At 56.1% G+C, this 22,541-nt stretch overlaps 1 protein-coding gene across 2 annotated transcripts; it reads right to left on the reverse strand.

Moving 5' to 3' along the window:
* Window positions 1-3,343: 3,343 nt before the first annotated feature.
* Window positions 3,344-18,356, reverse strand: ANHX (anomalous homeobox). Of its 2 annotated transcripts, XM_062182643.1 has the most exons (9): window positions 18,108-18,356; window positions 16,280-16,407; window positions 12,746-12,869; window positions 12,013-12,205; window positions 11,410-11,530; window positions 9,785-10,077; window positions 5,615-5,759; window positions 3,790-3,874; window positions 3,344-3,505 (listed from the first exon to the last, which is right to left on the reverse strand). In XM_062182643.1, exons 1-9 carry the CDS (start codon window positions 18,354-18,356, stop codon window positions 3,419-3,421), a joined length of 1,425 nt encoding a protein of 474 aa, XP_062038627.1. In that variant the 3' UTR covers window positions 3,344-3,418. The 2 variants fall into 2 exon arrangements, with proteins under 2 accessions (XP_062038627.1, XP_062038628.1); XM_062182644.1 differs by lacking the exon at window positions 9,785-10,077 and having other exon boundaries at window positions 5,615-5,740.
* Between the last annotated feature and the right edge of the window lie 4,185 nt (window positions 18,357-22,541).

A 22,541-nucleotide genomic window follows, 5' to 3' on the forward strand; every position in this document is an offset into this window, starting at 1 on the left:
CAAAGTGAATGTGGCATGGAGACACCTGTAGGCACAAATGTTAAGTCTGGGCACAGATGAAGGGGCTACTTCAGGATGAGGGCAAAAGCCCAGATTTACACCCAGGCCTACAGCACCTCCTCGGGTGTTATCTCAGGCCTGGAGACAACACCAGCACACCTTCCAGGGAGAACCTGCAGGGTGGTTTCTGTTAAGATACCCTCTCTCTGCGGGATCAGCTGCCTCCTGTGCCTGGCTATTCTCAACCTGGGCTTCACACTCGGACTCCAGCTCAGAGCCAGGTATCCAGATGCCACTCAGCAAGCGCTTCCGAGTCAAATGAACATGTGTCCAGGCCACACTGCTGTGCGGCTCACTTGTCTAATCTTGAAGTGGGCCCACACGAAGCCTCACTAGCCTGGCCCACCCTGACCCAGGGCTCCCCAGAAGCCAGCTGCAGGATTCACACTAAGAGTCTGTATTTTGTCAGAGCTGGGCACACATGCACTCCCTTCTGCCCATACCCCTCCCTCTCTCTAGATGCCTAAAATGCATTCTGGGGCCCGCCTCACCCCCACTGACCAGCACCAGGCCCCACAAAGAGAAGATGGAGATGCCTACCAGAGCCAGGGACATTGTCCTGGGTTGAATTCTGTCCCCCAGATTCTGCTATTAAAAATTTAACCCCCATGACCTGTGACTGTAACTTCATATGGAAACAGTATCTTTGCAGAGCACCAAGATGAAGTCATCAGGGCCAGCCTTAATCCACTATGACTGTGTCTTTATAAAAGGAGGAATCTGGACACAGAAGCACACACAGGGAGAACTGTTAGTAAAATGGCGCAGTCTTATCTGTGGCGCCATCCATGCCCCAGATGCCATCGTAGGCCCTGGCCCCTGTCACCACCCTGCATAGCAGGCTTGGGCCCTAAGCCCCATGGCCCAACCATCAGTGTCAGCTCCACCCCCACCCTGACTGGATTCGCTGCCCCTACTTCCCTGCCCACCTCCAGGCAAAGGTTTAACGGGACCTGTTCCAGCACACATGCGCTCTCTCTTGATCTCTTACACTCTCCTCTTCTCTCTCTCTCATCCTCTCATCCTCTCCCCCTGACCCATCGGGTTTCCCTCACCCAATAAACCTTTCCTCTAACTCTGGTGTTTGGTGTGTTTTGTGGCGGCCTTACAAGAACACTGTGAAGACTGGCGCTCTGCTCTCACAGGCAGAGAAACTACCAGAGGCCATACTGGCAGGGGGAGTACAGCTCTGGGAACAACTTGATCCTAGGCGCTGGGCTGCAGAGCTGGGAGATGACCAATCTGTTGCTCTGAACCACCCAGACTGTGATACTGTGCCGGTCAACACAGGAAACAAACACAAGCACCTGTAGCTCTCTCCCTCCTGGGTCCAACAGGAGGATGAGGACATAGGGATGGGGGTCAGCCTTCCTGGAGCTGGTCACTGAGCCACCATCATGCTGCTCCTGGAGCCCAGAAAGCCCCAGAAGGGTCACACCCACCCAGAAACCTGCTCTGGCCTCCTCTCAGACATCCAGTTTGGAACAGCCAGGTACCCTTTGTAGTCTCAGCGGAAGAGGTGCTTCACAAAGGCGCCAGGCTGCACCTAGTCAGGGCGTCTCACTTGTGTCCCCAACGTGTGGGGCAGAACAGGCTGAGGACCCCACAACCCTCCTCTCAGAAAGGCTAGGAACAAAGCCAGAAAGGAGAGAGGGGAGAGACTTGGTGAGCTGAGCAGGGATGCCGTCTCACACTGCACAGGTGCCTTTCTTGGGAGGTCTGGTCCCAGCCAAGGACCAGCCTGAGACTTCAGTCCATTGTCCCGAAAACGGGCACAACACAGGCGGCGGAGTCAGGGCTCAAGACTCTTGAGGACAGAACCCATAGCAGGATCGGGAGAGGAGGGGGCAAAATGTCCTGGAGGCCCTAATGCAGCTGGGCTGCCAGGGTCTTACCTGAGACCACCTACCAGAGAGGCACCTCCTTGCTCTCACTCAGGCCAGAATGGGCTCAGAGAACACCTCTCCCTCCTCCCCACCAAACTCAACATTCTCCAAAGCACAGCAGCCACTGGTGCTGCTCAGCTCAGGGGACCCAGCCTCATGGGACTCGTGGGGGGCCTGCCACTCCTGCAACAGGAGGCAAATGGCTGTCCCCGACCCCACACTGTGCGGCCGAATCTCCTCTGAGCTCAACGTCCTGGGAGGATGTGCCAGCATCTCCTCCAGGCCTGAGGACGGCCAGGTCACGCTGGGTCACAGGGGAGCAATGTGATGGCTTCTGGGCGGAACACCCCAAGGCTCCTGTTCTTGTCTTTGCTGCTCCATTCCTTCTCCATGTCCCACACGCCCTGTTCCAATCTCAGTCAAGTTTTTCCTGCTTCCTGACCCTCTACCCTTGGGGCTCCCAGCCTGTGGCTCCTCATTCTCACACGCACGGACTCACAGGGAGGTCTCTGTGCCTCGTCTTTCTCACAGATCAGCTTGGGAGCTTCTGAGAGGAAGGCCAGGGTCTAAATCTCAGCCCAGCCAAACACAGCTCCCCTCTGATATGGGCACACAGGCAGATGAGCCCAGCCCAGCCAACATCCACACCTGGGGTTCCCAGGATCACTCAGAAATTCCGCTTCCAGGAATTTACTGAGCAATAAGCATACCAGGAGCAAAGCGCAGAGGAGGAGATACCCACCCTAAGCTCCTTATAAGAGACACTGGAAGCAACCCATATGTCCATCAGTCAGATAATGAGACATCAGGTAATAGGAACCCACCATGAAATGTCAGCCAGGTACGAAAGACTGGTGTTAATTGCTACACCTCTACACACACACCTGTCAGGATGCAGAGTTTTGGTGAAAACGGGCAGTTCAAAAGATTAAACTTTAATTTGGTTGAACACAACATTTGTTAAACAAACACAATGCATTACAACCTGAAGGGAAAACCACTCTACTGTGCCCAGCAGGGCAATGCCAACCATGTCTGTCTCAGCACTCAAGGAGAAGCCCACCAACAGAAATGCCAGCACACTCACCTCCCAGGCCTCCCTCTCCAAGTGGATTGCACAGGGAAGTGTGGCCTTGTGCAGGCAGTAGCCGTGGACCACCCTCCTCTCTCTGCAAACTCAGGGGGACCTCGACTCTGATCCATCCCTGCCTGAGTGGAACAGATCTGCCTCTGACGTCTGAACACACGAACATTTCTCAGATGCATTCCACAATACAGGGAGTTGCCAACTAAACTGTCCAAATATGGCTGTAGGCTAAGAGGCTCTCAGCGCTTCTCAGCAGAGCCACTCAGGGACCTCTGGGGACCTGAGAATTTTATCCAACACAAAGCTTGGCAGCTGGTGGTCTTGAGCAGCCAGACACCCCACACCGAATCCTCCTGGGGTGCTGGCCTGGCTCCCGAGGGACAGCTCATCCCAGGCTGCCTCCTGAGAACTCCAGGAGCATCCTGGCTCCCCAGAAGGCATCGCAGGAAGCCTGGCCACTGGACCACTGCACCTGGAAAAACCAACAGAAAGTTACACAGTGAGACTGCCTCTGCCAGACTCTGACACGTGCTTCCCTCCTGGCACTCCCTGACACTGTGCAGAGCCGCAGGATGAACTCAAGAGGGAACCCCGCCCATGGCCATGCCACACCCCAGCTCCTGGTCCACTACCAGCCACGAGTCATCTTTGCCCACTGGTAATTCCCACCAACAGCCCTAGCTGAGCTCTTGTTAGCCATGAGATGCAGATCCAGAGTTCAGAAGCAATCACCAGGTACTCGGAAGATGGCCTCACCTGGCTAGAGGGCAGGTGCTGACTCAGCTCCATGGCAGACCCAGGGTCGAGGGAGGTGGACGAGGCCGGCAGCAGCTCTGGAGGGCTGGAACAGGCAGTGTAAGGAAAGGTTCTGTCTCAAGGGCACAAGTGAGAAAAATCTACCCAGCTGTGCCTTCTCCCCTTCAAGAGCTGTCCTAGGTGTTGGATATACCGATCACAAACTGACACTCTTCCCACTGGCCCTCTTGTCTGTGGAGTGTTGAGAGAACGTGATTCCCATCAAACAGGGTCGCTCAGTGGGTCCCAAGGGGTGTCAGAACAGGCTCCTGCAGACGGAGCCGGGGAGCACAAGAACAGGTGGAACAGGAGCAGACCTGGGACGTGAAGGAGCCAAGAGAGCAGGAGGAAGGGCAGGAAGGGACAGGTGCAGTCACCCGGCACAATGGTCAAGGATCTTAAATATGCAACACACGCCTACAGGGTGATCTGGGCAAGCAACCGGCACAGCCGTTCAGGACGACAGGCAGTGGTTCCAACCACGTGAGCTGAGCAGGGAATGAACTGGCACTCCCACGTGCGACAACACACGCCTAGCACGGGACCCAGCCATCACAGACCCAGGAACTCCTGGAGAAATAAAAGCCAACACACAGTAACTGGCACAGGTCTGTTCAGAGCAGGAAAATCGATCCAAGAAACAGGCTCACCCGTGCCACGGCGCAGGGCTCAGCAGCAGAAAGGGATGGACTGTTGGTGCCCCGGACAACAGGGTGAATCTCAAGTTAGTTACATTCAGTGAGCCAGGCCAAACCCAAATAAGCGAGAAAGCTGTGTGTCTGTATGTTTGTATTTACCTAAAAGTCTTCAAAACAAGCCTACTCTTCACTGAAGGAAACAGACCTGTGGTCCAGGGACAGCACGAGAAAGGCAAGAGTTCCGGTCTTCATCAGTGCTGTGGCTTTGTGGTGGACACGGAGGTCACACTGGGAAAACTGCATCGTTGCATCTACACAGGTGTCAAGCACATCTCAGGGGAGGAGTGAAGGTCCTCAGATGAGAGCAAGGGCGATCAGGAAGGAGCAAGGGGTCAGAGGAGCAAGAGGAAGGGTCACAGTGGCCATGCAGACATGAGCCAAGAGGAACATGTGGCGGTGGCAACATTTGCCACAACTCAGCTCCCAACCGTGAGTGGGAAAGTGAGTCCACTGGTCGCCTGTTGTGAGCCAACTTGGCCTTCGTCTCTGAGATTAGAGAACCTGTACCCTGAGGACCTGTCCTGGTGGCTGACACCCCCTGGAATGGGGAGGGCAGCGGTGCTCCCTCCACCAGAGACCCCAGATCCCTGTCACTGTCCTCCATCTTCCCATCTGTGTCTCCTGGCCCCTGTCCTGGCCCTGGTACCTTGTTCTCTGCATTCCCATCAGGCCACAGCACTGATGCCACCAACAGCAAACTCCCACCTGGGTTGTCCAACATGCCACCCTCTCCCCCCCATCCCCGCCGCCAGGTCCCTTTAAAATGACAATTTAGAAAATGAAATCGGGATCTTGTGCCTGCTTGGAAACTGACAGTCTTTGCTTAGGGAAAAGAAAACAACAGAAAGAGGCTGCTGGGACTCAGGGAAGGGGTGAGCCAAGAGCACTGTGCAAATTTCACAATGTCCACCCTGCTCGGATGTTCTCAGTCCTGTTTTTTGCAGGACCCTGTTTGTGGTAGATGCGGGCTGGGGGCACTGTAGAAGAGGACCCCACTGGCACAGTCTAAGGCAGTGCACCTACAGGCCAGGCTCTACCCCTCTACACACCGAAAGCATCGTCTCAACCCGGGACTCTATGGAGCTTACCTCTGGGGGAGGCTGAATTCAGGAGCCTGCAGCAGGGACTGTGTCACCAGGAAACCGCCCACCTGCATTGCCCGTCCACTGCCTGGGCCTGGGCCCTCCTCCAGGTACACACTCTGGAGATGACCACTGGATGGGTCAGCAAATCCTGCAAGCAAACAAGTTCCACAGCACACTGGTAGTGGGAGTACAGCCCACACGGAGGACCACCAAGACCTTGAAGTAGGCAGCAAGACACAGCTGTGCTGCATCAATCAGGCCACTGTCCCCGAGCCTCAGCTTCCCCAAGGAAGCACATTACAGCCATGATCTTAACAGTCTCATTAGCCTTCCGGAGAGCAAAACACAGCTGAGTTCTGCTGGCTGCACATTGTACTTTCTCATCCCAGATCTCTGAGCCCCGGGGTCTGCTCAGGGCTCCTTTTCACTGTCTCCTCTCACACTGGTTCATGAAACGCTCAGCCATCAGCCCTTCCAAGCTTGTTTTCCACCGGTTACCTTAGGTCTCAGTGTGGTTTCCCCAAGGTGTGGGGCTGTCACAACCTTGCCCTGCTCCTGGCTTCTCCACTACTTAAAATGTTTCAGAGACGATCTCACAGTATCTTGTATCTTTCATTTTTCAAGACAGCTAGGAAAGGGGCTGGTGTCGTGGAACAGCTGGCTAAGCTGCTGCCTGCGATGCCACCATACCATGTGAGCACCGGTTTATGTCCCAGATGCTCCACTTCTGATCGAGCTCCCTGCTAACGTACCTGGGAAAGCAGTAGATGATGGCCCAAGTCCTTGGGCCCCTGCACCCACGTGGGAGACTGAGATGGAGCTCCTGGCTTTGGCTCCATCATAACTGCTGGGGAGTGAACCAGCAGAAAAAAGACCTCTCTCTCTGTCTCTCCGTAATTCTGCCTCTCAAATAAATAAATCTTTTTAAAAAACAAACACACACACACACAAAAGATGGCTATGATGGATTGGTCAGTTGAGGGTAGATACCCATGTAGGAGAGAAGAGGCCTGAGAAAACAGATTCCTTTCTGCCATGAGTCTATCAGGTGGCTTGGAGGTGGCCCCAGCTTAAGACAGAGAACACCAGGCCTGAAGTGAGGCTGCCTTTGTTCTCCCTCCTGTCCACAAGAGCAACCACCTTCACCAAGGTGGCTGTGTGCCCGGGACCATCCAGACCATCTGGAGTATGACTCTACTCCCACTTCCTGATATTTGCTCTTCCATGCCAAGCTGTAAGGAAACTCTGGGTAGAGGAGACAAAGTCTAAGCACTGATCTGGACACTCCAGCTCAGGCATGGTGGAGGGATGGGTCACATTTTCTCTAAGAGACAGAGAACTGAAAAGTCACCAACACAGCACCGGAGTTCTGCAATCAGGATGTAAGTGTAGTCGCACAGCAACCGGTGCCTGACAGGGACTGGAGCGTGGGGCAGAGAATATTACTTAAAATGTCCAGAGCTTAAGAAGAACTTTTTCTTTTAAAAAAAAAAAAAAACATTTTTTAGGCCAGCGCCGTGGCTTAATAAGCTAATCCTCCGCCTTGCGGCGCCGGCACACCGGGTTCTAGTCCTGGTCGGGGCGCCGAATTCTATCCCGGTTGCCCCTCTTCCAGGCCAGCTCTCTGCTATGGCCCGGGAAGGCAGTGGAGGATGGCCCAAGTGCTTGGGCCCTGCACCCGCATGGGAGACCGGGAGAAGCGCCTGGCTCCTGGCTTCGGATCAGCGAGATGCGCCGGCCACAGCGGCCATTGGAGGGTGAACCAACGGCAAAAAGGAAGACCTTTCTCTCTGTCTCTCTCTCTCACTATCCAATCTGCCTGTCAAAAAAAAACAAAAACAAAAAACAAAGAACACTTTTTTTATTTATTTGAAATACAGAGTTACAGAGAGCAGTAGAGCCAGAGAGAGAAAGAGAGGTCTTCCATCCGATAGTTCACTCCTCAGATGGCCGCAACGGACAGAGCTGAGCTGATCTGAAGCCAGGAGCCAGGAGCTTCTTCCGGGTCTCCCATGAGGGCACAGGGGCCCAAGGACTTGGGCCATCTTCCACTGCTTTCCCAGGTCATAGTAGAGAGATGGATAAGAAGTGGAGCAGCCAGGACATGAACCAGCACCCATATGGGATGCCAGTGCTGCAGGCTGGGGCTTTAACCCACTGCACCACAGTGCCGGCCCTGACCTTTTTCTTTAAGCTAAAAGGCTACACAGCAAGAAGAGCTACAAAGACCCATACCTGGGGCCATCAGTGCGAAGTTTCAGAACAGCAAGGGAAAAAAAGAATGTAAAAAAGAAAAAAATCGGTTACCTGCAGAATAATATCTGATTGGACAACACTGAATGCCGCAAAAATTGATATAACACCTTCAAATTTCTGAGAATAAAAAGTATTTCACCTCAGAATTATTAACCAAACTGTTAATAAATTGTGAAGGCATGTTATAGGCATTTTTATAACAAGCAGGGACTCAGAAAACGTCTCCTGAAGGCAGCCATTCTTATAAAGTTAACAAGGGAGCTGAGAAAAAAAAGAGAGAGAACAAAACCTGCAGCTTGGGGACAGGTGTTGTGCAGCAGTGGGTACGGTTGGGTCCCAGCTGCTCCATTTCCAATCCAGCTCCCTGCTAATGCTCTGGGAAAGCCCAAGTGCTTGGGCCCCTGCACCTGTGAGAGACCTGGATGAAGCTCAGCCCAGCCCTAGCCACTGTGAACATTTGGGGAGTGAGTCAGCAGATGGAAGATCTCTGTCTCCCTCTCTCTCTGCCTGTAACTCTTTTAAATAGATAATAAATGAATCTTAAAAAAAACAAACAAACAAACAAAAAAACAGACAGACTTGCAACTTAGGAGGTACTGGAGCAACCAGGGAGCTCTGGGGATGATGGTTCCAACTCAGCCCTGTGGAGAGAATTCAGCTGACCAGGAACAGGAAAAAAGAAGGCTCCCAGCAGTAAGTTTTGAAATGGGATGCTTGAAACACAGCATCTCTGTCACAAAAGCAGATGATGTGAGAAAAAACGAAAGCAATTAGTAACTTCAAGAAGCCAGGAAGCTGAGGCCAGTGTTGTGGCTCAGTAGGTGCAACCTGTGACGCCTGCTGGCACCCCATACTGGGGCGCCGGTTTGAGTTCTGACTGCTCTGCTGCTGATTCAGCTTGGAAAGGCACTGAAATATGGTCCCCGTATCACCACCCAGCCTGCCACTCATGTGGGAGACACGGATGGAGTTCCTGGTTCTTGGCCTTACCAGACCTGGTTGTTGTGGCCATCTGGGGAGTGAAACAATGGATGGAAGCGCTCTCTCTCTCTTTCACTCTGCCTTTCAAATCAATACTCTTAAAACTGAGAAGATGTACCCACGGAATATTAAGAAATGTAGGTGAATGCAAAGTGACTCACAAGGTAGGAACTCGCAAAATTCTGCTGCGTCCAACAAAAAATATGCATCTAAGTAGATATTCTTTTTTTTCTTTTTTCTTTTCTTTTTTGACAGGCAGAGTTAGAGAGACAGAAAGGTCTTCCTTTTCCATTGGTTCACCCTCCAATGGCCGCTACAGCCGGCACACTGGGCCGATCCAAAGATAGGAGCCAGGTGCTTCCTCCTGGTCTCCCATGCGGGTGCAGGGCCCAAGCACTTGGGCCATCCTCCACTGCCTTCCCGGGCCACAGCAGAGAGCTGGACTGGAAGAGGAGCAACCGGGACAGAATCTGGCGCCCCAACCGGGACTAGAACCCAGGGTGCTGGCGCCACAGGCAGAGGATTAGCCAAGTGAGCCGTGGCGCCGGCCAGCAGATATTCTTTTCAGGTATCGACAGCTACGACGGTAACTAAGAGACTAAGCCAACCATACTTGTATCACAGGCTGAGGGTGGAAGCGGAGGCTAAGAGGTGTCAGGTGCCCCCAGGGAAGTCAGGTGGACTGAAGTGGGCAGTGCAGAGTGGCAACCAGTTCATTTCCATTCTGGAAACTTTATTGTTTCTGTCTTGTGCACACTTTTTTCAGAAAAGAAAACAGTCTAGGATGTCTGTAGGAAGAGTCTCTGTTCTGGTTGCACCACAAATTCCAGCAGAAAATCATGGCTCTACCCGTTGACATTTCCATCCCCTCAAATGAGACCCCAGTAGTTGCATCACCAGCTGTAGAAACTCACAGTCTGCTCAAAGTAGACCTACCTGCAGGGCTGGGATCGCTTAGGGCAGTGACAGACACAGCCAGAGCAGCATCTGTAGGGTGCATCCCAAAGTCCTGCCTGTATCCTGGGACCAGCTGTCCAGTCTGGAATGAAACTTCCCTGGAGGACGTCAGCGCTAGGGACATCAGCCACGATTCGGGGGCAGCCAGAGAGGGCTCCACCATGTTGCTGTCAGTAGGCAAAGGGCAGAGACCAGAGCCAGGGGAGATGGTGGGGATGGAGACAGGATCACAGCCAGGCTCTTCCTGGTGCATGTCACCACCCTGCAGAGACCTGGAAGACACAGCACACACTGTCCCCTGGTGGACAGAAGCTCCCTCAGGGAAGGGCAGTGGGGTTTGGGAGGAAACTGTAGCCAAGGTCAAGACTGCAGGCTCCTGTCTTGGCTCAATCATGAGGCTGTGGGACCCAGCACAGCACCCATCACCATGCCTCCACTGTTCCCCTGTGGCTACCACAGCAAGGGCTGGGTTCTCACAGACCTGGGTTCTAGACACACTTAATACAGAACAAACATGAAGTGCGCTAGTTTATTTACAGTGAGCTTCAATCAAGTGTTGCAGCACTAAAATGATTAGCAAGAGCCTAATCCTTGGATGAATGAATGATGGCTGATTTTTAAAGGAATATGAGGCAGAAGTTGATTTTAAAAAAAGCACTAATATCCCAGGCATGCTCACCGTGTCACGTGGGCTTTAGTAAGCCCCTCCCTGACCTCCACAATAGCACTATTTTATTTTACATCTACTCTCTCAGAAGTGCACCTTCTCAGCGCTGGTGTTGTGGTGCAGCGGGTTAAGCTGTGGCCTGTAACTCTCAGCACCCAGATTGGAGCAATGGTCCCAGTCCCGACTGCTCCATTTCTGATCCAGCTCCCTGCTGATGCACTTGGAAAGGAAGTGGAGGATGGCCCAAGTGCTTGGGCCCCCGGATGGAGCTCCTGCTTCCCTGGCTTTGGCCTGGCCCAATTCTCACCACTGTGGTCATTTGGGGAATGAGCCAGTGGATGGAAAACTAACCTCCCTCTCTCCCTGTAACTGTCCTTCAAATGAATAAATCTTATTAAAAAGTGTGCTTTCCTTTCCTATAATAAACTGGTTATACTTATGGTCTGTGTGACCATCACTCAATTTATTATCTCAGGTTCAAAAAAGCCTGCACCTTGTCTTCACCTTCCATCTCTCAACTCCTACAACACTTAACCCAGGCTCCTGCCTCATCACAGACAGCGCTCACAGGGCACCTGCACAGCGGAACATGCTAACACAGTGCAGAACAGACAAAATACAACACATTTACAAACCACGATGACAGCTGGGTTTGGTAGAGCTGCATGTTTTCCCTCCAAGTCAACCTCCTCCCTTCTAAAAATACACATGAGCTCAGGCCAGGCTTCCTGCTTGGGGGCACAAGACTCGGTCAGGAGCTGCCCCGATTCTGTCCCTGATGTGGGCTCCTTGCTGGCGGCTTCCCCTTCCTTCGGAACATCAGCAGTCACTGACCTGGAGCCCCAGCAAACCCACGCCCACTCCACACCCGGGTCTTCAGCTGATGAGGCAGACTGAACAGGGGAGATGGTCCCACGGCCCACAAGGGTGACAGTACCTGGCAGCCAGAGGCTTTGAGATCACCCCATCTCCAGGAATGTCCGTGACCAGGGCCAGGGCCTCCCAGGGTCTTTGGATGGTCTCTGGGGACTGCTGGTGCCCAGTCTCCCCACGTGCTGCTGAAAACAGACCAGACGGGAGGGGAGATGAGAGCGGCGAGTCTCAGCCTCCCTCCCGGCAGGTAAGAGCAGGCCTGCTGGCTGGGAAAGCTGTTGCCACTGGGGCATCCCAAAGTTCCGTCTCCTGCTCTGTCCTTGGTCTGAATCACGGCCACTTCTGAACTCTTCTCCACATCCTGGAGCTGGACTGATGTCCCGAATCTCACCTGATCCCTTCCCTCTGGCCGCACAGATGCCCGTCTCCAGCAGGACTCCTAGGTCCTGGCCACTGCAGTAGGGCACCTACAGGCCAATCCTGAGCACAGACTGACTCCGCCTTCAGGATCTTAGTGCCCGCAAGGTGAGGCTGAACTTGGGCGGAGGCTGTACCTGTAACCACAGTGACCCTGTACTGGCCAGGCCCCAGACAAGGGACCCAGTGAGAGCGCGCATCAGAAATCGGTCTCCAGTCACAAGGACGCTGGGGCCCCGGGTTCACCCACCTGACCACTGAGGCCTGCGCAGGAACCCAGAGGACCGAAGGTCCAGATGCCTCTCCTTTGCCCTGGGATCCTCCGCGGCCACCTGCTGGGCTGGCTCCAGGCGCTGCTGAAGGGTCCTCTGGCGCCGCCGGTAATTAGCAAACCAGTTGTAGATCTGCTCTGTAGTCAGGCTCGTCTCCAAAGCCAAACTCTCCTGCCCCCAAACACAATTAGCTTTGTCTCCAACCCCTGGGCCATGCTGCCCACACGTGGGTCCAGGTCCAAAAGCTCGCGTCCAGCGTCCACCAAGGAAGGGGGTTCAGAGTCCAGCCCAACCTCTCCGATGGTGGCAGACACCCCAGGCTGAGCCCCACTCCCGGCCAGGGGTCTGCGCACCACAGGCGACCCTGAGCGGACCAAAGGGCAGACTGGGAACACCCTGAACTCCGGAGGGGCTGGGTCTGTGGTATCAGGACCCCTGAGCACAGCCCGAAACCACCTTATGACCCCCAAGGGCCAGAGCTCAGAACCCCGGGAGGCGGAGAGCCGGCCAGTGAGCTGGGAAGGCTCGCAGGAGCACGCCCAGGACTGCAGGGTGACCGCGGAGGGAGACACCCCAGGCTCCACGAGCGGCCCAGACATTGCGCGCCCATCCCCTCCATCCTCCCGGCCCAGGCCGGGCGCCTGACGGGGCCCTGGAGCGCCCGACTGGCCACGGTCCCCCGGGGCGATGAGGGAGCCAGGTGGTTCTTACTCGCTCGGCCTTGCTGGGGTGGCTGCTCACGCCCGAGGCAAAGTCCCGGAGCCTCCGGCGGACCGCGCTGGGGAAGTTTCGGCTCTTCAGGCCGTCGGGGCAGAGGCAGGGCGGCGGGGGGTTCCTGGACGAGGACAGGGGAAACGGGACCTTCACACCCGCGCTCCGCTTAGAGCCTGGACCGACGCCCGAGGCGTCTACATCCCGCGGCCCGTCCTGGGCGAGGGCCGCCTCGGCTTGGGGCGACCCCTGTGCGCCCTGCAGTCCTGCAGGCAGCAGGGAGCAGCCCCCTCCAGGAGGCCCCCTCCCGCGCACGCATCCGCAGAGCTCCCAGGACCTGTGCCCACCCTGGGTGAAATTTCCACGCAGTGTTCCCCCACCCCGTCCTGTTTCCGGGTGAGGCCGCACACTCTGCCCTCCAGCCTAGCTCCCTGCGTGGCTCCGCCCCCTGCCCCTGCCTCCTCCCCTCCAGCAGCCCCCCCACCAAGACTGTCGGGTGTGCCCTCCCCCGCCTGCCGGCCCACTGCACGCCCCACACCCGCAGGGACCCCGGGAGAGTGGAGGCGCCAGCTCCTTTGGAGGAGCCCAGCCATGCCTGACTCGGGCTCCCACCTCTTCTGCTCCTAAACTTGTTCCTCCTGGGCAGTCACTTCATGAGCTGCTAAGCCTCCTGCACGTCTCCCCTGCAGTTGCTACCCCGTGTACGCCAGCAACTCTTCCACGATGGGTCTAGCGCCACTGCGGCCACTTCCTCTCCGCTCCATGGAAGGGCCCTGAGCCGGCACCTCAAGCCCAGGAGTCACTCCTCAGCCCTGCTCTCGCCTGGACTTCCTCTCATCTCGCTGCCCCCTTCTCTAGGCTGCAAAGCTAGAGGTGTGGGTCCTGACCCGGGGGGACACCTCCCTCTCTCTGCGCCTCAGGGCGTCTCCAGTACCACAACAACCGATGGGTTCTCCACCACCGCAGCTGGACAAGGGAGGTGTTCAGCCGTCACGCCACTCTGCCTACCGCTGTGGACTCGCGCTTCTCCCACTAAGAACAAATACCACCTTCCAGCTGAAGCTCTCGTCTCCCAATGCCTGCACTGACACCCACAATGCATCTGGCACCTCACACATCCAAAGTGGAACGTCCTCTCTAAACCTCCCCCTCCCAGCCCCTGTGCATCTTAAAGGAGAAACCACCCTGGCCCGGGGGTGCCCATTCAGGCCGAGAGCCCTGGAGTCGGCTCTGTTCTCTACTGCACCTCCAGCAGTAGCTGCTCCCTGGCAGCAGACCCCACCGCCCCGGCTCTGTCTCCACTTGAACACAAGTCTACACATTCTCGAGCCACAGTGTGGGTCCTGGGCCACACCCTGATCCCCCAAGAACTTCCTGCCTCTGGTTTGCTGTAACTGAGATGTCACCACTAACCCTAACCCTCCCGATGGCGCCGTCAGAACACAGCCCAGGGCTCTGAGCTGCTCAGGCAGCCAGCCTGCTGGGGGTCCTCTAGGGCTGGGTGGGAAAATCCAGCCGCTTTTTCCTGTGGCCACAGGCTAAGACCATTTCCACATGCCCTTTCCCCCCAGGGCATGAACGCCTCCTGAGCCCAGGCCTTTGAACTCTGGCTCCCTCTGCCAGAAACACTTCACAAGGCCACCACCTCCCCCAGGGTCAGAACCCTCTTCCAAGGCTAGGACAGGTCTGTCTGCAACAGCCCCCTCCCCAGGGCAAAGACCCACCACATGGGAGTCCCCTTCTGAGCATGCTCTCTGCACAGCGCCTCTCACCCCGATGATGGGACCCACTTTGTTTTCTTGTCTGTCATCCGTGCTCACATCTCAGTGCGAGCTCCAGGATGCAAAGCCTAGGCATCCCAGCACTTCCCAGCACCCAGAATGCGGGAGCTGCCTCCCGACCAGCTGGACAGGATCCACCATCCATGCGGGTCCCCAGGTAACTGCCTGTGCTGAGCCTGCTCTGGCAGGCTGTCAGCAGCCCCAGAGACCCCAAAGCTGGCCAGCTTCCGGCCTCCTAAGGACTTGTCTCATACCCCCTTTCCAGGTAGCAAGCACCATGCTCTGCATCTCTGTGGTACAAAAAGAATCCATCTCGTCTTCCTCCACTGGCCACTCCTGGGGCTCAGAAGCTCTCATTACTTGGTTTGCAGGGAGCTCAGAACAAGGCCTGCGGCCCTTGCCTGGCTCCACACGCATGACGAAGGATAAAGACGCTAAAGTCTCCATGTCTGGCTGGGATCCTGGCCTTGCATCTCTCTCCTGTGAAATCTTAGGCCAATGACTTAACCTTTCCACGCCTCAGTTCTCTGGTCCCTCAGTGGTGTCAGTGGCAATAATTATAACAGTCGCTAGTAAGAACATTTATTTGGTGCTGACAATGGTGACAATGACAATTACATATACTTATTGCCCATCGTGTGCCCACATGCGCACTTTGCATGACTCCTTCTAAAACCTGTATCTCTTTAAAGTGCCACCTCAGCCTAGACGTAGGGATTCGGGACCTGAAGCACACGTGTCCAGTAGTCCCACCTGCCCCTGCATGTCCACTGTCCTTGCCCACAGGCTCCCTGGCCCAGCCAGGCCCAGGTTTGGGGTGTGAGGAGGAGGTGGAGGAGAGGGTCAGGATGCCACCCTCTATCAAATGGACACGTGTTTCCAACCCCACCTGACTGAGGGGGCTCAGTGACAGGCACACAGCAAGGGCAAGACACTTTTAAGGGGCCAGCACTGTGGCAAAGCAGGTAAAGTCACTGCCTGCAGTGCTGGCATCCCATATGGGCGCCAGTTGGAGTCCCGGCTGCTCCACTTCTGATCCAGCTCTTTGCTATGCCCTGGGAAAGCAGTAGAAGACGGCTCAAGTCCTTGGGCCCCTGCACCCATGTGGGAGACCCAGAGGAAGCTCCTAGCTCTGGATCGGCTCAGCTCCTGCTGTTGTGGCCATTTGGGGAATGAACCAGCGTATGGAAGACCTCTCCTTCTCTCTCTGCCTCTCTGTAACTCTGCCCTTTATTTATTTATATATTTATTTGAAAGTCAGAGTTACACAAAGAGAGGAGAGGCAGAGAGAGAGAGAGGTCTTCCATCCAATGGTTCACTCCCCAGTTGGCCGCAATGGCTGGAGCTGCACCTATCTGAAGCCAGGAGCTTCTTCTGGGTCTTCCACATGGGTGCAGGGGCCCAGGGACTTGAGCCATGTTCTACTGATTTCCCAGGCCACAGCAGAGAGCTGAATTGGAAGTGGAGCAGCCGGGACTTGAACCGGCGCCCATATGGGATGCCAGCGCTTCAGGCCAGGGAGTTAGCCCGCTGCGCCACAGTGCCAGCCCCAACTCTGCCTTTCAAACAAGAAAGATAAACCTTTAAAAAAGACTTTCAAGTCATTAAGCACAATGCGCTGCGCCTGTTACTGCTTTGGCTGCCTTCCTGCCCTTTTCTCCCTGCCCATCCCACCTCAGCCCCTCCGGCGTCGGCCCATGTACCTAATCCCTCAGGAGCCCCTGGAAGCACCACAGGTGAAGCCCGCGGGTACCTCTTCCTGCAGCGGAACTTCTGCACCGGGGTCAGCGCAGCCACGCCCAGCTTCCGCATGGCCAGACCGTAGTGGATGTCGTTCCAGAGCCGCACCAGCTCGTGGCTGCCTCCTGGCACACGGCAACCCTGTCAAGAAGAGCCTGCTGAGCTCTGGCCACCCACGGCCACCCCCGGGGCTCTGTGGGAACCTGTGTCTGCCACCCAAACCAACCAGATCTTGGGAAGGCATGATGTCTGCTGGAAGAACAGGGGTCTGGGTTTCGATCCACTGACTAGAAAGCTTGCTGCGGCCGAGCAGCAGCACCTGAGCCAGACCACCAGTGTTCCATCCCCACCAGGACCTGCAGTGGGACCCTGGGCCATCCAGGTCACCTCACAGGCTGTGGCAGTTGGGCAGTCTAGACTCAAATGGGCCAGCTTCCCCTCCCCCACCCCAACTTTTGAGTTCTTCAAACCACCCCCACCCCCACCGAGAGACAGCAGATGCCCACAGCAGTGAGCTGCAGGTAAGGAGTACAAGGTAAGGGGAAGTCCAGTGGTTTTCCTTTGCCCACACAGCAAAAGGGGTGGACCCCTGGTTAGGAGGAGAAGGAATGAGGGGCTAAACAGGAAAATAAAAGGGGCACTAGCTGGTGGCTGAAATTTAAAGCAGAAACCAAAAGGTTAAGAGGGCTTCGACCGCACAGAGCAAGGCTCCAGCCTCCTGCAGAGGCAATGACACATTCAAAGGTCCTGAGACAGAGAAATCTCTGGAGTTTTAGGGTTAACAAGGAAGCCAACAACACTGCTTTAGAGGAAGCTGAGGAGGGGCAGGTGGACAGGAGCCTGGAGAGCTGACAGGCTCTGTGAGCTGCTACCTGGGTGTGAGGGGCAGACGGGCTCTGCGGGCTGCTGCCCGGGTGTGAGGGGCAGACGGGCTCTGCGGGCTGCTGCCCGGGTGTGAGGGGCAGACGGGCTCTGCGGGCTGCTGCCCGGGTGTGAGGGGCAGACGGGCTCTGCGGGCTGCTGCCCGGGTGCACACCAAGGTTTCATCTGTCACTCTGGCTGCCAAGCACATAACAGATTGAGACAGCAGGAAGACTCCATGATAGCTCTGAGGAGCGGGGACAGTGGATAAGGACCATCAGAAGGAACTGGGTACCCTGAAGGTGAACTCAAACCCCTGGGCCAGATGTTCTTTGGAATCAAGCACTTCCCAGAGTTCAGAACGTAACACAGGCATACACTAGGGAGCATGCAGCTTCCCAGGGCAGCCTGGGCCAGCACCCTCTGCACAAACACAGCATTATTTAGGCAGCAAAAGGTGCAAGCAGTCACCAAGGTGGGTGAAGATCATAAAGCGCTTCCTAGCAACGCAGGTCAGATTTTGATGCCAAATGAGTGGAGGTTCAAGTTGCCACCAGATGAGCCACAGACGCTTCTCACTTTCAGAGTTCTCCACTGTGGACCCATGGCTGGGGACTGAGCTCCTGGGTCTGTCTGACCATCTGATCAGATTTCAGCTCTCCAAAGCCAGATTCAAGTTTTACTCCACTCGCTGTATTCACTAGTAGGCACCACGCTTGGCACAAAATCACCACTCAAATACAGACGTGGTGAGTGGGTAGTTTTAACTCAGACTGCCAAACCATGTGTAACCTGGTCAAGTCAGAATGGTTTGGACCAAGCTTATAAAATACCTCTCCCAGGCATGCCAGAGGGGCTGGTGTGTGAGCCTGGGGCCAGCAGCTCCTTGCTAACTCCTGGGCACTTCAGTCATGTTGGGAGCGGAGGGTTGCTCAGGAGGAGTCCCCACACCTCTCTGCAACCCCACAGCCCACTCCTACCTCCAGAAGCCGGCAGGCCGCCTGCTGCTGCTCCTGCTGGGCCAGGACACGGGCACACACCAGGGCCACGTCTGCATTGTCCAGGAGGTGCAGGCGGAGTTGGCTGTCCAGAATGGCAGCAACCAAAGGCTGCACCTGGGCAAGGTCGTCCTGGAGGTCACGGCACAGCCTGCCTGTAAGGGTGACCAGCTCTGCTGGGGGCGGGCAGGCACCCCCATGCTCCCTCAGCAGCGTCAGGAAGCTCTGCATCCCTCGTCAGGTCAGGGCCACTCTGCCAACACAGACAACAGTCACAGAGCAGCCAACACGGAGCACAGCCTCAACCCCTCTGTGAAGCAGGCCACACTGTGACCGTGGTCACACTGTGACACTTGGGCCGTGGTCAGTTGCCACGGAGGACTACTAAGGGCTCACCTGAGAAAGGCTGGAGTATCACACACACTGTAGTTTCCTTTTAACCCCTGCCCCCACTCACGCCTGAGGTTGACTGTGCCAAGTGTTGGGTGCTGCCTACCACAGTTCATCTCACTTTTTAAAAATTATTGTTTACTTACTATATCGGAGAGGCAGGAAGACAAAAAGGAAGGAAAACACCACCAGCTGGTTCCCTCCCCAAACTTCCACAGCAGCCAGGGCTGGGCTGGGTCTAACTCAGTCTGGGTCTCCCACGTGAGTGGCAGCGACCCGAGCACTTGAGCCACCACCTGCTGGCCTCCCAGAGAGCCATCAACTGCAAACCCAGGCACTCTGATGTGACATGCGGAGGTCCCCAGCAGAGCCTTCCCTGTGAGGGCCAAGACTGGCCCCTGCTACCTCCCTCTCGTCCAGCCCGAGGGCACTGCGGTTCTGCATCCTCTCATTGCTGTCCAAGTTCCACGGGGAAGGGGCCCTGGGTGCTTCGTGCACCCGCAGCCGCCAACACGCCCACTTCTAACAGCAGGAATCCCAGCCAAAGCCGGCACCCGCAAAGCGTCCCCCGAGAAGGGCAAACCGCCACCAGCCTGCCTCGGCTTCCTCAGCGACACAGCCTTAACTGGGCTCGTTTCTGCCGAATAAGCCCCCGCAAGGGAGGTTTATGCGTGGCGCACTACGGCCTCGCCGCGCGCCTGCAGGCGGTCCCGCGCGCAGCCCCGCACGAGGTGTGGCCCGGGACTGGGTTCTTCTGCGTCGTCGCTCGGGTCCCCCGCTAAGGGACGCGCTCCGCGCAGCACTGCTGCCTCCAGGTGCCCGGCGCCGCATTCCCGGGTCCCGGCTCCGGGCTCCCCGCAACCACAGTCGGCCGGCGGCCCCTGGACCCACGGTCCTTCGTGGCACCTTGGCCCCAGGAATGGAGGACAGGGACGGGGTGGGGGGGCGCCTCTCACGCCTGGGATTCCCGCCTCAGGGGGGCGCAGGAGGGTGGCCAGGGGTGGGCTCCAGCCAGGAGGGGCCTGCACACTGGGGAGTCGGCCCCGGCGTGGGGCAGACAGGGTCGCTCTGAGTCTACCGACGGCCGCGGCACCCAGTTCGTGGTCCTGAGCCACTACTTTCCGAGCGCGGGGCTCTGGCGGAGGCCAAGGCGCCCGCCCCAGGCTCAGCGCTGCAGGGCCCCCACCCCAGCCACCCCCCCCCCCAACTCACCTGCACCCGCCGCCTGCTCCCGGCTTCCGCTCCGCGGATGTGCTCGGAGCGCACCTCGGTGAAGCCGGAGGCGCCGCGACGGCGCCGCCGGGCAGAGCAGAGGGCGCGGTCGCTACAAAGTATACGCGCCGCAGCCAATCCCGGCGAGGCCCGGAGAGCTGGGGTCGCCCCGCGGCGCCAGGGCGGGGGCGCGGCAGACGCTGGCCTCGCGCGGCCCCGCCACCGGAAGCAGTGGGGCTGCCCTGGCCCGGGCCGCTAACCCCTCTCCGTGGAGGGTGGGCGGGAGGAAGCGGCGACCCGTTCCTGACCCCACGCCGCGCGCCCTGTGGCTCCACGGAGCAGAGGTCTGGCCGGGTCGTGGCTCCGCGGGGCGCCGAGACCCACACCCCGTCTTTAGAGCCCGGAGAGGAGGGCGCTTTTCGAACCTGGACCCACAGCGTCCTGAGCGTCTAGAAAGCGGCTGCACGCTGTGGGCGGGGGCGGGGGTTGGGCAGAGGGGCACCGACCCCAGGGCCGCGTTCGCCGCATCCTGGGCGCCCAGGTCTCGGTGCACAACAGAAAGACCCTTGGTTCTCCCAGGTGCAGGGTCAGAAGGTTGGGAAATCCCCATGGTCTGGCCCGCGGTGCAGCTTCGTGGTTTTGTGAACTCTGAGGATGCACGGAGACCGAGACCAACAGCTTGAGGTCGTCTTTAATGGCTGGCAAGGTCTAACTGGGAAATAAAACCTTCTTTGGTTTCATGGCTTATGCAAGCCTTAAGCAAAAACTTAAATGTGCTGGAGTGACAGTCTGGAAATGGATCCAAGCTCCTGGTGCAACGTTTGCCAGCGCACGGTGGGCTCCGGGCAGGTGGCAGAGATCACTGCTTCGGCCGATGGTCGCAGTCGCCAGACAGCTGTTCTTGGCATAGGGATGAAATGCTGTGCGCCAAACTGCTCACCTGATTGCCCCTGGGAAACACAATCATTAAGTTTTTCTTTTGCCCATCCATATTTCCTTGGTGTTACTATAAAATTACACTTGTCCGGTTTTGTATTATAAAATTTGTTTCCAAGGAATAGAAAAGGAAAATAACAGGGCCGGGGAAGCAGCGCGGACCGAGGCTCCAGGCCCCCGAGGTGATGAACAGACCACATGCACAGCCTGCCCTGTACAGCAGAGCCTTGCTGGGAACACAGTCACAGCCTCTTCCTCTAGCGCACAGCACCAGAGTCAATGAAAATATTCCTGATCGCTCTCCTCCCATAAGCACCAATAAGCAAAAACTCAATGGAACTAAAATGCCAAACTACCTGTCATACTAAATTTATATGAACAGGGGCCGGTGCTGTGGCTAACGGGTTAAGCCGCTGCCTACAATGCTGGCATCCCATATGGGCGCCAGTTCAAAACCTGGCTGCTCCACTTCTGATCCAGCGCTCTGCTATGGCCTGGGAAAGCAGTAGAAGATGGCCCAGGTCCTTGGGCCCTGCACCTACGTGGGAGATCCGGAAGAATCTCTTGGCTCCTGGCTTCAGATCAGCACAGCTCCAGCCCTTGCAGCCAACTGGGGAGTGAACCAGTGGGTAGAAGACCTCTCTCTCTCTCTCCCCCCTCCCTCCTTCTGTGTATAACTCTTTCAAATAAATAAATATTTTAAAAAATTTACATGAACAAATTTTACGATCTTAATTCATGTAAAATAGGCTTGCTTTGTTTGCAATGTGATGAACACTCAGCGCGCCCCAGGTAAAAGGCTATTGACTGCAAAGATGATGTCATTCAAACCTCCAAACCTCCCTCTGAATGACATTAAAAACATTTCTAGGGGCCAGCACTGTGGCATAGCAGGTAAAAGCCGCCGCCTGCAGTGCCAGCATCCCATATGGGTGCTGGTTAGAGATCTGGCTGCTCCAGTTCCGATCCAGCTCTGCTATGGCCTGGGAAAGCAGCGTCCTTGGGCCCCTGCACCCGCGTGGGAGACCCAGAGGAGGGTCCTGGCTCCTGGCTTTGGATAGGTGCAGCTCCAGCTGTTGCGGCCAGTTGGGGAGTGAACCAGCAGATGGAAGACCTCTCTCTCTCCTCTCTGTGTAACTCTGACTTTCAAATAAATAAATAAATCTTTCAAAAAAATTAAAACATTTCTAGTGGTTCTCCAACCATTAGTGGCCTTTGTGCAGCATCTGACTCAAAAGCCTACATCCTTAAGTTCAGCCCTTCACTGTTTAATCAGGAAAAAAACCATTTAACTATTGTAATATGGGCGCTGGTTCAAGTCCCAGCTGCTCCACTTCTGATCCAGTTCTCTGCTGTGGCCTGGAAAAACAGAAGATGGCCCAAGCCCTCGGGCCCTTACACCCATGTGGGAGACCCGGAAGAAGCTCCTGACTCCTGGCTTCAGATCGGCGCAGCTCTGGCCATTGCAGCCAATTGGGGAGTAAACTAGCAGATGAAGACCTCTCTCTCTCTGCGCCTCTGCCTCTCCTTTTCTCTCTGTGTAACTCCAATTTTCAAGTAAATAAATAAATATTTTTTAAAAACTACTGTAATCTTTTAGTCCTTTCAATCACAAGGCAGTGCTAAAAGATAATTAGCCAATGCCTATTTGTTTTTTTAATTTGAAAGTCAGAGTTACACAGAGAGGAGAGGCAGAGAGAGAAAGAGAGAGAGAGAGAGAGAGAGAGAGAGAGAGAGAGAGAGAGAGAGACTTCCATCCAATGGATCACTCCCCAATTGGCTGCAACAGCCAGAGCTGTGCCGATCCGAAGCCAGGAGCCAGGTCTTCCAGGCGGGTGCAGGGGCCCAAGAACCTGGGCCATCTTCTACTGCTTTCTC

The sequence above is a fragment of the Lepus europaeus genome, chromosome 23, assembly GCF_033115175.1.
Source record: "Lepus europaeus isolate LE1 chromosome 23, mLepTim1.pri, whole genome shotgun sequence".
In the NCBI taxonomy this organism is placed as follows: Eukaryota; Metazoa; Chordata; class Mammalia; order Lagomorpha; family Leporidae; genus Lepus; species Lepus europaeus.

Excerpts from the sequence above, each read along its gene's own strand:
- ANHX (XM_062182643.1), bottom strand. The coding sequence starts at position 18,356 with ATGCAGAGCTTCCTGACGCTGCTGAGGGAGCATGGGGGTGCCTGCCCG. Across the intron at positions 12,870-16,279 it reads AAGTTCCGCTGCAGGAAGAG|GAACCCCCCGCCGCCCTGCC; the intron begins GTACCCGCGGGC and ends GTCCTCGTCCAG. Across the intron at positions 10,078-11,409 it reads TCAAAGCCTCTGGCTGCCAG|GTCTCTGCAGGGTGGTGACA; the intron begins GTACTGTCACCC and ends TGTGTCTTCCAG.